The sequence below is a fragment of the Microcaecilia unicolor genome, chromosome 1 (assembly GCF_901765095.1).
Source record: "Microcaecilia unicolor chromosome 1, aMicUni1.1, whole genome shotgun sequence".
Taxonomy (NCBI): domain Eukaryota; kingdom Metazoa; phylum Chordata; class Amphibia; order Gymnophiona; family Siphonopidae; genus Microcaecilia; species Microcaecilia unicolor.
In genome coordinates, this window is record NC_044031.1 from 186,128,122 (window position 1) to 186,142,201 (window position 14,080).

The 14,080-nt window shown below is 46.3% G+C and overlaps 2 protein-coding genes across 6 annotated transcripts in view; one reads left to right on the plus strand and one right to left on the minus strand.

Annotated features, from left to right (window-relative positions):
- PIGN (phosphatidylinositol glycan anchor biosynthesis class N) overlaps positions 1-1,456 on the minus strand; it is a 276,457-nt gene extending 275,001 nt beyond the window's left edge. For 2 of the 4 annotated variants that reach the window (XM_030203213.1, XM_030203186.1), the window contains exon 1: positions 1,372-1,456. The gene's annotated coding sequence lies outside the window, so the exon portion shown is untranslated. Of the gene's footprint in view, positions 1-1,339 lie in introns of all 4 variants that reach the window. The other 2 variants (XM_030203203.1, XM_030203195.1) reach the window with 2 other exon arrangements.
- Positions 1,457-1,759: 303 nt separating this feature from the next.
- RELCH (RAB11 binding and LisH domain, coiled-coil and HEAT repeat containing) overlaps positions 1,760-14,080 on the plus strand; it is a 447,561-nt gene continuing 435,240 nt past the window's right edge. For both annotated transcript variants that reach the window (XM_030203226.1, XM_030203234.1), the window contains exon 1: positions 1,760-2,385. In XM_030203226.1, coding sequence (XP_030059086.1) covers positions 1,890-2,385 — 496 coding nt within the window. In that variant the 5' untranslated portion in view covers positions 1,760-1,889. The remainder of the gene's footprint in view (positions 2,386-14,080) is intronic.

Sequence of the window (14,080 nt, forward strand, 5' to 3'; positions counted from 1 at the left end):
GTTCAAACAACAGAATAGTCCATTTGTATATCTAAAAGGTAAACTTCTACAAAACTTAATCCACACCACTAGCACTACCCATACTCCTATCCTCCTCCCCACACCTCTTCCTATTGTCCTACTCTTTTAACTGATCATCTTTTGATACTTTGTACCATATCTCGTGTTATCTCTGTGATACTTTGTACCATTACCTTGTACCATACTTTGTGTTATCTCTGTTATACTTTGTACCACACCTTGTAAGCCGCACTGAACCTATCGAGCGGGAAAGAGCGGGGTATAAATGCTATAAAATAAATAAATAAAGATGTGATTCCATGTGCCCCAATGAAAGGAGAGTTTAATTCAACTTCCATTTGATTTCTATATTCCATCATCTTTATAACACCAGGCTTCCCAAGGCAGATTACAACATTTAAGATCAGGAAACAGGCTATCCTCACTGAAATTTGGCCATCTGTATTGTATACAGTATATTTATTTAGATTTTAGTGCAGAAAAATGAGCACAAAATACAGTGTTTAAAATTGATGTTTCTACCAGCTATAATAATGTTTTAAGCTGTTTTAGTGATATTCAACTGTTATTTTGTGATATTTATATCTACATATTGGAAGCTTTCAAATAAATTAAAAAGCTGTCCAATAAGCAAACTTTTGTCCTTCACCTTTTAAGGCACTGCCTATCCAGTTGAAACAGATTCAGACTTGATACAGATGGACCAACAATTAAACAAAACGACAATGTGGATGCAGCAGCTCATAGATTTGCTTGCTTTGTTTTGAGTGAATGGGGATGACGGCTGCGCTGGGAAGGGGAAAACTAGATTGTCCTAACTGGCTTCCTTGCTTACAGTGGACTAAATAAGCTCGCTTCCACTCCTGTTTATTAAACCTCATTGTTTAAATCCTAGCTTAACGGCAGGAAACGAAAGGCGGTAGCCCTGCTGATCGTGCCACTGTTTGACAGGCTTCACACAGCTCATATCACGGAAGTACAACTGCACACTTCTTCTTTTTTCTCCATCAAGACAGGTGAATAAATTAAAATACTTGTAGTCGAGCAACACTCGAAGCAAGGCGTGGACAGCGAGGACCACCCCACTACAGCAAGAATCTTTATTCTAGGCGGGTGATTTCATAACTCCACACCAAGATACCAAGACTGTTTCATTTTGTATTCATTGCATGCACAAAGAAACCTGTCCACATCTAGCATGCAACGGGATAAACGCAACCAGCCGTGGCTCAGTTCGTTCCTCTGTGCACGTGCACAATCATCTTTCCACTCTCTCACGGAAGCATTAAACAAAGCAAACCTCAAGACAAGAACTCACCATAGTCACCGAGTGCACACCCGTCCACTTACCAATTGTCACAACACGCGGCCAAAAAACGACGCAATATACCCTATCGCGCCAACTTTACCTCTCTGGAGTCTACCGGCACCTGACAAGGCACTTCCGGGCTCCTGACCGCTCGTCGTAATCCAGCGCAACCTGGGAGATGTAGTTTTTTTTTCTCAGCAAACTAGAGAAAGGGCATACCGCTCGGAAGACTAGCGAAACTAAGGTTCTACAACTTTAACAACATTTGGTAACAAGTCAAACACAAGACACCATCAATACGTTCTTCCTGATGCTCTCGGGTTTTTGCGCTTTCCAATTTTTTTCTTTGCCTGTTCACAGATCGCCATGGCAACGTGGGCGGGGCACGAGAGATTGACAGAGTTACCTGCTGCCTCGCGAGAGCTTGCGGCTCCGCGGAAGCCGCGGCCGGTGTGTCTCTGGGATGTCAGTAGTGTAGCTACTGTGGTGGGTGCTGGCGGCAGCTTAGTGGGTTTTCCTTTCCTTGTCTGTACCCAACCCGCGGGGGATCTCTGATAAAATGGCAGCGGGTGGCGGCGTGAACCCTTTCTTGAGTGACTCCGAGGAGGAGCCGCAGTCGGACAGCATAGGTGGGGCGGAGGAGGAAGAAGAGGAGGAAGCGGCGGCGGCAGGGATTCGGCCGCCGGTCCAGACTCTGTCGCCGCTGCAGGAGGTAATGGCGGCGACTATGGTGCAGGGCCCGAGGCTGACCCTGGGCGATGGGGCGATTGCGGATCACCCCCGGGTGCCGCTGGACGCGCTTGCGGCGCAGTTGCTGCGGGATCAGTACCTGCTGACAGCGCTGGAGCTGCACACGGAGCTGCAGGAGTGCGGTCGCGAGCTGCCCCGCCTCCGCGATTACTTCTCCAACCCGGGCAACTTCGAGAGGCTGCAGGGCTGCTGCGGCAGCGGCGGTACCCCGCCTGGGACGGCGCCACAAATCACCGGACCCGGAGCTGTGTTGGCCGGAGCCTACCGTGAGCCCGGAGTCGCCACTGGAGTCAGCGGCGCCCTCAGTAAGTACTATTGATTGGTACTGTCCGAGAGAGGTAGTGTTATCATATTGGGGGGGGGGGGGGTATATTGTGTACGTTGTGCAGGTTCCAGCTGTACTAGCCATTAAATTTCAGACTTGGCCAGGGTTTCTAATAGCCTGAACCTAAGGTTTGGCCTCCCACCCTTCCGGTGGGGGGGGGGGGGGGTCTCTGTCTGTTCCATATTTCTACAATGTATATATTTCTGTGGTTGTCTGAAAGAGAAAGTGACAGTATAGAGACTTGTAAAAGACCCGCTGGGCCTCGCAGTGTCTGTTCTCCTGCGTTGACAGGAACCTTGGAACACGACAGGTGTGCCCACTAATTTTATAGGTGTAGTCTGCCAGAGATACCCTTCACTTCCTGTTAATGCACCATGTTCTTGCATTGTGCCTTCTCTTCTGCTTTTGTTTTCGGCATTCGTTCTGGTGGCCTTTTTGCAGGACAAATACCTTTTTTTGTTTTAGTTTTTAATTCATATATATTTTGTAAGGGTCGGATAAATTTTGGATTTACTATATCGTCCTAGCTTTATGAGAAGTGATCGGTGACAGCAGCATCCAGAGACACTGCATCCAGCCTTGGCTGTGGTTCTCGCACCTAATTCTTGGGTTTCTACGCGTATGTATTTACGAAATTCGGCCCTGCAGGAGAGCGGGGGAGTACCGCAAAGAGCGGTGGTGATCTTTTCTTATTTAAATTCACGTGTCCTGACAGCTGGTCTCTAAAAGTGCAATAATTAATACACAAGTGGTTAGGAGCAGCTGCTGGATTTTATGCAGTAGACTCTGCTTTCATGTAGTTTGATGCAGAAAAGCTATAATTTCTGCCCTTTTATCAAGGAAAAGGGGGGGGGGGGGAGGAAAGTCTTTCATTCAGTTAATATGTGAAGGCCTTTTTAAACTTGCGAAACATACAAAAAGGTTAAGAACATAAGTGTTGCCATATTGGGACAGACCAAACGTACATAAAGCCCAGTTTCTTGTTTAGATTCATGCCTGACAGCTCAAAAAGACTGAGATTATGCTATAATTTAGTGTGTCTAAAACACATGGAACAAGGGTCTTTCCTGGTTGCATCTGTTGGCAAATTACTGAAATCCAGGCAAACCTTTTTTTTTTCCTCAAGCAGATTGATCCATTTTTGGTTGAACGTTGCCGTGAATACACTAGAAAATAGAACACGAGGTCTTTGTAATTGGTTAAAATCAGCATTGAATCAGCTTGCCCAGGAAAAAATAAAAGCAGTCTCATGTCCTAAAGTGGTTGCCTTGGCTATTATTTGTGTCATAATAGTAGTCTTGCCTCTTCTTAAGGGCAAATCATCTAGTCCTTAAAATGAATTGCAGGATTTGGAATAGGTTGTTATGCGCCTTGTTCACTTTAGTAAGGAAGCTAATAGTATGACAAATCTCAATCAGCATCTTGAGACAGTTGGTTTAAGTATAAGCTAAAACTGAACCCAGGAACATTCGCTGTGTTATGGATTTGTAGATGGATTCTAAACTCAAATAGTGGGAACCATGCTAGTACTTGAAAATCTGGTAAAAAGCCTTGGAGTGATGATTGACTTACAATAAAGTTATGTGCAAGCAAATTTTGATGGTAGTCAATTCATTTAGGAGTGGCCTAGTGGTTAGAGTGGTGGACTTTGGTCCTGGGGAACTGGGTTCGATTCCCACTGCAGGCACAGGCAGCTCCTTGTGACTCTGGGAAGTCACTTAACCCTCCATTGCCCCAGGTACAAATAAGTACCTAAGCCGCACTGAGCCTGCCATGAGTGGGAAAGCACGAGGTACAAATAAAAAAAAGATTGTGGTAGTTTAAGTATACCTAAATATACTTAACAGGTTTGATTCATTGGTAAGTTACTAGTAGGTAGGAATATTGCATTTCTTTACAGGGAAGTAGAGTGTGGGAGGGTTATAACTGTTGATTTGGGGAGAGTTCGTGGAGGGGAATTTAATCAGACTGGTATCAATTTCAAACTCTTGTCCTTTGCTTACAAGAGAGAGCAGATTGAATTTTGATCTGTTACCCACAGGAAGCAAATAGGAGTTACCAGATCATATCTATTTTTTTCATGTTTTTTTCTGCTTTCTGTGCTCATAAGTGCTGTCTTACCTACATTCCATTTGATTTGGCATAGCGGCTACAGACATACAAAAATGTGTGCTCTGATCATTGCAACTTCTGCTGACACATAGTAACATAGTAGATGACGGCAGTCAAAGACCTGCACGGTCCATCCAGTCTGCCCAAGAAGATAAATTCATATGTGCTACTTTTTATTTGTACCTGTCCTCTTCAAGGCACAGACCGTATAAGTCTGGCCAGCACTATCCCCGCCTCCCACCACCAGCTCTGGCACAGACCGTATAAGTCTGCCCAGCACTATCCCCGCCTCCCAACCACTAGCCCCGCCTCCCACCACCGGCTCTGCCACCTAAACTCCCAAGGATACATTCCTTCTGAACAGGATTCCTTTATGTTTATCCCATGCATGTTTGAATTCCGTTACCGTTTTCATCTCCACCACCTCCCACGGGAGGGCATTCCAAGTATCCACCACTCTCTCCGTGAAAAAGTACTTCCTGACATTTTTCCTGAGTCTGCCCCCCTTCAATCTCATTTCATGTCCTCTCGTTCTACCGCCTTCGCATCTCTGGAAAAGATTCGTTTGCGGACTAATACCTTTCAAATATTTGAACGTCTGTATCATACCACCCCTGTTTCTCCTTTCCTCCAGAGTCTACATGTTCAGGTCCGCAAGTCTCCCCTCATACGTCTTGTAACGCAAATCCCATACCATTCTCGTAGCTTTCTTTTTGCACCGCTTCAATTCTTTTTACATCCTTCGCAAGACACATAGCAAGAGGTGATGTGAAAATTAGAGATTAGTCATCATATAATTGGAGTGGCTTGAATGGGTCGTTTTATTTGATTTAATATACCATGTTTCTCAATATCATAAGAAAGCAGTTCACACAAACTTAAAATTCAGAAAAAAGGAAAATAACTCTGTTTGGTGACAGGATCGAGAAGCAAGAAAGGAATAACAAATAGCAGGACATGAGAGACATAGAAGGTGGGAGAGGTAGGTGTGCCCACAACTCTCTAGCTGTCCACATCATTTATAGTCTGGTTACAAACAGAAAGCAGTCTTAAATGTTGGGAAGGAAAGTTCTAGACAGACAAGATGCTGGGAGAGCATTCAAGAGAAGAGGTGCTGTAAAAGCGCAGGAATGCATAGAATTGAGTTGTGCTTGAGCTACAGAAGGAGTATTTAATCAATGGTCATTGAATGACCATAGAGTTTGGGCTGGTGTATAGGGAATCTTTACAGTAGAAAAACAGAGGGGGATACCTTTGTATAGTACTTATGAGCCAGGACAAGAATCTTGTACTGTATCCTGAAGTGAACCTGGAGCCAGTAGTGCCAGTAGTAACAAGTAGCAGAGCTGCATGATCAAATTTCTTTGCATGGCAAAGAATCCTGATAGCCGTGTTCTGTATAGATTGTATACTTGGGTCTCATTCAGTGTTGCGATAGTCTAATTGTGAGGCTATTAGGGCACTGAGATGGGTTAATTTAGAAGCTTCAATGAGATAATGGCAAACTGCCCACAATTGTCACAGAGTAGAAAAAACATTTCATTATTTCTGAGTTGCAAAAGTTAGTTCTTGACTGAGAAAAATACCCACGTATTTGAAGCAAAGGACCGTTGTAATTGGTGAATTGCAAAGAAGACATGTTAATGGTGAATAGTATAGATGACTTGTGATCCATACAACCACTGTCTTTTTATGGTTAAAGAATGAGATTGTCTTGCACCCTTATTGAGATCATGTCCAGAGTAGATTGAATTGTAGACAGACTTGGCTGAAAGAGATTGGCGTAGTGAACTAGTAGTGTATCATCGGCATAATAGAATGCCGAGATGCCCAGGTCTTGTATGAGCTGTTTAGCCTTATATCTGTGCTCCTTATCAGACAGGCTGCAAGATGCAAGGCTAAACTTTCAGGTGCTTATTCCCTCGGATAAACTAATTTGGACTAAAGATCACAGGAAGAGATACGCCATTAGCCAATCATAAATTTATTGTAGAAGCTTATTTATTACAAATAGAAAAATAGACATCTAAATGCTGTTTTGCCAATTACAATTCATTAGTACATACAAAAAAAAACGTCTCTTCCTGTGAGAGGAATTACCAGCCTGGAAGCAAATCGCTACTCAGTGCTACCAAAGTTCCTATTTCTGTAGTAATAAACCATTCCTTTTATACCTCTAACTAACTGTGTAGGTGAAAAATCTACTGTCTCTATCATTGCTGTCTCAGCTGGTAGCCCCCCTTATCTAAAAACAACATCTGGCTTTACTTGTTCCTGCAAAACCAGTCTCACGACCTCCAACCATAAATCTTGCACATGGTAGTCCTAGGGCAGTGATGGCGAACATACCTGCATCAGGCCTCCCTCCCTCCCACCCAGCACCAGACTGCCTGAGCACCAGGTCGCCCGCCCGCCCTCCCTCCCTCCGAGCACCAGGGCCTCCCCGCCGAAATTTAAAAGTCATACCTGGTCGGGGTTAAGGCGGCAGCGGCAGTGAAAAGCGCTGGCTCAGCACGCCCTCAGCCTTCCCTTCTGTCTCTCAAGGGCTGGTCACGCCCTCATTTCCTGTTTCCGCAAGGGCGGGACCAGCGCTTGAGAGACAGAAGGGAAGGCTGAAGGCGCGCCGAGCCAGCACGCTTTTCACTGCTGCTGCCGACGCCGCCTTAACCCCGACCAGGTATGACTTTTAAATTTCGGAGGGGGGGGCCCTGGTGCTCGGAGGGCGGGCGGGCAGCCTAGTTCTTGGGAGGCCTGGTACTGGGTGGGAGGGGTGCTTGGTGGGAGGGAGAGAGGGGTGCCTGATGCTTGGTGGGAGGGAGAGAGGGGTGCTTGGTGGGAGGGATGCCGCCTGGTGCTTGGTGGGAGGGAGGGAGGGAGGGATGCCTGGTGAGAGGGAGGGAAGCCCGCCGCTGGGAGAGAGGGAAGCCCTGGAAACGGAGTTAAGAGAACAGATAGACAGCAGCAGAATCAGAGACTAGGGCCAATATGGATAGAAAAACAAAATCACCAGACAACAAAGGTAGAAAAAAAAATCATTTTATTTTCATTTTAGTGTTTGGAATATGTCCAATTTGAGAATTTACATCTGCTTTCTTATTTTGCACTGGGTATACTGGAGCTGTAACAGCTTACAGAAATGATTTATAATAAAAAAAAAAAATCATGTTATTTTTTTCTCCTATACTAGTATAATATTTTCAATGATGTCTGTTTATATGCGCCATGGCTGGTGTAAGGGGTGTGGCAATCATAGGGGGGTGGAGTCATATGTGGTGACCCCACGCATAATGAGTACCAGCACCTGTTATGCAGGTTAAATTGCCCTGTTGGCACTTTGCGATAAATAATTAGATTTTGGGTTGCTGTTTGGGCACTTGGTCTCTGAAAGGTTCGTCATCACTGTCCTAGGGCTTGTGTCCCATCGTTATTCACTCCTCCCTGTTGCTATGCTTACAAGAGGAATGTTAGATAAGAACTTATGCTGCTGGATTGCTGTCTGAACTCCTGATGACCTTACTTTGCTGTTTTACAGAGTTGGGCAAACTGTGCTCTACAGAGAGAAAGGCAGGCATCATAGGAGTTACACAGTGGTCCACCATCTTATGGAGCAGATTTTGTGGATTAAGCTGTTAAATAGAATGGGGGCCTGTACCGAACCATGTGGTACCCTTCAATGCAAAGATTGTGGGGCAGAAAGAGGAAGGTGGTATGACTGTTAAAGATCTATTCTTTAGGAAAGATGAAAGGAATGAAAAACTTCCAATATTAAGAGAGCAGAAGAATATGGTTCACAAGGTCAGAGTTGAACTCAGGTCAAGAGAGATCCCCAGAGCAGTTTTACTGTTTATTACAGTGTGAAGTTTGCTTAATAGAGAGCAGTGATAGTTTTCATGTTATATTCCCTGGCCTAAACCCTGATTGACTGTGGCTTCAGCATTGGTCAGTAGACTCGGCCTCTTGTTTGGTGAAGACTTGGAGAAGATAAAGATCTAGGTGAGGCTCAGCCAGAGCAACCCAAGAATAAAGCCAAGACCCACTCCATGGTCACGGAGGTTACTTGATCTTTATTGTGTTATGATTGGGGTCAGAACCCCTCTCAAACTTACCTCTTTCCTGGGGGTCAGCTTCTTAGCTGGCTTCTGTTTCTTTTCTCTGTCCTTTCTGAGCTGGCTCTGTCTCTCTGTGCTGGCAGCTTCCAGCAGCATGGGGTTAATTGTTTTACTTTACTACAGCTGTGTGGGTGGACTGAGTTAACTCTACCTCTCTTTGGGTGTACTGGCTTCAAGTGCTTCACGGTGTTGCATTGGTGTGGGTTGGGCCTCTCTGGGTCAGTGTGCTTTTGCCTAGGTCTAGGGAGTGTGACATCATCAGGGAGGGCCTTGATAAGGAAGTGGTGTTGTTTCCTTCAGAGTAGGGTTACCATACGTCCGGATTTCCCCGGACATGTCCTCTTTTTGAGGGCATGTCCGGGGCGTCCGGCGGATTTTGCCCGCGCCCACGTTTGTCCGGATTTCTGGACAAACGTGAGCGCGGGTGCGGGGAGGCGCGTGCGTGCGGTGGGCGGGCGATCGGCGCCGTGGGTCTGGTGACCTGGTCTCCCGTCCCCTCCCCTTCCTTACCATGTTCCCTGGTGGTCTAGTGACGTCTTCCGGGCAGGAAAGAGCCCCCTCTTTCCTGCCCGCAGCGCTGCCTCCCCTGTCTATCATCCTTCTCGGTCTGGCTGGGGATTCAAAATGGCCGCCGAGAGTTGAACTCTCGTGAGGCCGCTTCAACTCTCGGTGGCCATTTTGAATCCCCAGCCATACCGAGGAGGATGCAGCAGGCAAGGGCAGGCAGCGCTCCGGGCAGGAAAGAGGGGGCTCTTTCCTGCCCCGAAGAGAAGACACTACTAGACCACCAGGGCTAGATAGTAAGTGAGGGGGGGGTATGTGATGGGGGGAGGGGACTATGCGACGGGGGGGGGGGGTAGGGGCGGAACCCGACCTGAAGGGGCGTGGCGGGGCATGAGGCGTGGTGGGGGCGGCGTAGGGGGCGTGACATGTGTCCTCTTTTTTAGAGGACACAAAATGGTAACCCTACTTCAGAGCCTTTGCAACGGTTGTGTTTGCTTTAGGTAGGGTGGTGCAGTGTGCACTTCTGACTTTGTGTCTAGTTTCTCTGCTTGCTTTTGCTAAGGGCCAGGTTAGTGTTAGTGCAGTGTGCACTGGTGACTGTGTGTTTAGCTTTCTTGCTTTTCCCTCTTGGTTTTGGAAGCATTGCTATGTGTAGGGCTTTGGAAGCTCTGTTGCTGATAGAAGTACTTCAGGGTTTGGTGTTGTTAGGAACACTGCAGAGTTTGCTGTTAGAAGTACTTCTGGTGTTTGTGCTATTGGGAGCATTGCAGTCTTTGCTGTTGGTGTTTGGTGCTTTAGAAGCACTTTTGGCTTATGTGTTAGCTTCACTGCTTTTCCCTTGTGGCTCCCCTGTCTTCCCTTTTAGTGCTAGGAGCTCTTCTGGTTGCTTGCCAGAGTAGTGCTTAGGAAGCACCTTGTTAGTTTTGTATCTAGTTTGCTAGAGCAGTGCTTAGGTAGCTTGTTAGTTTTGTGTTTAGCTTGTTAGTGTAGAGCTCTGCTTGTAGCTTGGTGCTTAGTAGCACCTGTGTTAGCTTTGTGTTTAGTTCCCTGCTCTGTTAGTTTAGGGCTTAGGAAGTCCCTTTCTTGAGCAGGGCTTAGGAGCTCCTGTTTAGTATAGGGCTTAGGAAGTCCTTTTGTCAGTTTACTGTTAGGAACACTCCTGCTGGTTTAGGGCTTGGGAGCACGTAGATCAGTTTAGGTTTAGGAGCACTTCTGTTTCCAGTCCTGGTCCCTGTGTCATCCGGTATCCAGTAAGTCCTGCCGGCTACTTGAACCCAGGACCTCAACTCCTGGGGGTCTTAGTAGCTAAGTGCAGGTGAAGCTGTGTGGACCAGTCCGGTGTGCTCCAGTCCAGTGTTCCAGTCCTGTGTCCTCCAGTCCGGGGGATTCCAGTCCATGTGTTCCGGCTCGCTGGGCGGTGCCTGCAGTCCCTGCCGGTGCCGGTGTGCTTGCCCAGCGTTGGTTGGTGGGTTTTGCCTGCTGCTGCCGCTCCTCGTCAGCAGCCCAAGGGCTCACGTTTGCTCCAGAGCCCGGCCCCGCGGGCTCTGAACCTGAAAACCTGACATATTGCAATCTTGCTTCATGCTTGCTGGTCTTCAACGTTCTTGGCATGTGTCCATGCCTGATGCGTCCGTGTATGTTGGTGTACAGAGTGGTTCCTATCTCTGTGGTTGCAGATCTGTCATCAATTCTGGCCTTTTTGCAGCATGTTCTTGATTGGGGGCCTAGCTCTTAATTTCCTTGAAGGTTTAAGTGGCTTCCTTTTTAAGCAGAGTTGCCCCTCATTCTGTGTATATATGTGTGAGGGGAGGGGGGCGCCTTGCTACCTCAGTTAGGTCCTCTGCCCTAGTCAGTCCATCCTTTGACCCTTTGAAGCAGGTGTCTAAAGATTTGTCCTTGATGATGGTCTTTGTGGTGACTGTGCTTTGACCAGGAGAGTATCCAAACTGCAGATGTGTTATCTTCCTTTCTTCCAAAAATGATTTCCCCCTTTTACCTGAATCAGGTGGCGTAATGTGGAGAAATACAGTTTGGTTTGGACCCTTCACAAGCTGAACATCTGCATACTACTGGGGTACTCGAAGGTCATGAATTCCTTTCGAAAGTCAGACAGGCTCTTTGTAAAGGGAAAATGACCCTGAAATCTTTCCTTGCCCACTGAATTAAGGAGACAGTAGAAGTGGCTTATATTTTCAGGCCCCGATACACAAAGCTCTTCCTCTCGGTCCAACTCTCTGGTCACCCAGTCAAATAAATTAATCAAATTTGCCTGACAAGACCAGCCTCTAGTGAAGCCATGCTTCCTTGGGTTCTGCAATCCACGAGGGGGCCGTAGCACGGGCGGGGAGGGGGGGGAATTGCCTGCCTAAGGCCCGTTTCCTTGCCTACAGAAACGGGCCTTTTTTACTAGTCATTGATATTCTAACAGGATGGGTGTGGATAGGTGAGGGGTGGGGTGATCAACAGAGACATACAGCTTTATGGTTTATAATGGGCTAGGAACCCCAGATCCTTGTTAAGTCATAGTAATGCTTGAATGTTTTCACTTATATAAACTGTCAGCTAGCACATTTGCTTATTTCCGATCTGACGAAGAAGAGCAACCTTCGAAAGCTAATCAAGAAATGTATTAAGTTATGTCCAATAAAAAAGGTATCATCTTATTTTCTTTTCCATGTTTTATTTTGTTTGATTTCTATTGATAACCTTAAGAGTGGACTAACACGGCTACCACACTCCTCTACTTAAGATGGGTAATCAAAAAATCCCCTGATTCCAAACCATTAACTACTGGTCGCGCCCTGGGACTTGAATATGCTACTTACTACTACTTATTATTTCTGTAGCGCTACTAGACATACGCAGCGCTGTACACTTAAACATGAAGAGACAGTCCCTACTCGACAGAGCTTACAATCTAATTAGGACAGACAAACAAGAGCGTCTTAATTACTGACAGAAATCTATCAACAAACCCATATTTATCTAAAACAGCAAAAAGAAATTCCCAATGTATCGAATCAAAAGCCTTTTCTGCATTGAAGCTGTTGAGAAATAAAGGTAGACCTGCCTGCTCTCTGAATTCCAAAATAGTGAGAATTTTCCTGAGCATTTTGGCTATTGAACAGCTCTTTACAAACCCTACCTGGGCCTCATGGAGAAGTGACGGAAGAACCCCTTCAATAACAGTTTGACCTAATAATTAAGTAAACAACTGGAGCAATAGGACTCCAAGTGAGTGTGATCTTGCCCCAGTTTAGGGAGCACTATAAAACGAGTCATATTTTGAGATGGAGATAATGATTCAGATTCCCCAAGAGCATTAAACATGTTAATATATTAGGGTCACCATCTCCTCACCCAAGAGCTTGTAGAACTCGGCGCATAAACCATCTGATCCTGGAGCTTTCAGCAGTGGGCTTTGTTTAATAGCCAGAAGGACCTCATTGGAACGGATCGGCAAATTAAGAAAGTCTCTATCCGCAATTTCTAAGGTTGGTAATGAGAGGCCATCCAGATACAAATGACTGGGCAACCCTTCATCTGGTGGTGCGACATACAAGACGCCGATAAAAAGAAAAAAAAAGATGTCACAAATTTCTATAGTAACATGTGACCCATTCCCCGCACAGATAGCTGAGATCTTATGGGGTCCCCCTTGGGCGATATCAGTTTAGCTGGAAGTCTACCAGGCTTATTGCCATGTCTGAATCAGCATATGCTTATAATACACCTGAGATTTAAATGTCCTCTGAGTAAGTGCGTACAGTGTAGTTTGAATAGTTTGTGTTTTAGATCTGCACTATGGGTTTTCTCTAAACTTCTGTTGCGCCACTCACAGCTGTGGTCCCCAAGATTTTCTGGTCTCTAGCTTGTTTAATATGATGATAGCTGATAATTTCCCCTCGGAGCATCACCTTTGCAGTCTCCTAATAAACCACTAGATCAGACTCATGAGCAGTATTATGGGTTTTATAATCCCTCCAGCACTGAACCAAATGCTCCTGAAAGAGAGGACCTTTATGAAGTGCCAAGGGACTTATTGCCCTCGGGTGCCATTTCATCTACACTCGTGCGTGATCTGATATAACATAGGGCTTTATTTCCACCTTGACTATCGAATTAAAAAGCTCTCTTGAAATTAAGAGAGAGTCAATGCGGGATTGGGTGGAGTGCACCCTAGACAACTGAGTATAATCACGCTGTGTAGGGATGAAGCTCCCTCCATATATCAATACGGTCTAAAATAGTACACAGATTGGGAAGATCCTGCTGCAAATTCAACCGTTCTGACAAAGAACCACAAGACCTATATATTTCAGGGCCCCATACAGTATTAAAATCTCCCCCTACGATTAACTATTGAGAAAGGTACTTCAGTAGGAGAGTGTTGATCATTTTATAAAAATTATGATCAAACTAGTAAAAAAGGTCCGCTTCTCAAAAAAATGAAATGGGCACTAGCAAGGCTATCTTGTAATGGTGATTATGTTTTTAAAGCTCTGGTCGAAGCGATTTCTCCTCTCTCCCCTGCCCTCCCCTCCATGTCCAGTGATTCTCCTGTGCCCTGCCTTCCCCTCCGTATCCCGCAATTGTGGCCTCCCCTCCATTTCCAGCGATCCTCCTCAGCCCTGCCGTCCTCTCCGTGTCCCGCATTCTGGCCTCCCCTCCATTTCCAGTGATTCTCCTCTGCCCTGCCGTCCCCTCCATGTCCAGCGATTCTCCTCTGGCCTCCCCTCCGTGTCCTGCTATTCTGGCCTCCCCTCCATGTCCAGCGATTCTCCTCTGCCCTGCCCTCCCCTCCATGTCTCGCGATTCTGACCTCCCCTCCATTTCCAGCGATTCTCCTCTACCCTGCCCTCTTCACCATGTCCCGCGATTATCTCCTCTCCTCCACCCCCCCCCCCCCCCCCCGTAACAAACATTAACCGCAGTATGCTACACTTGGTC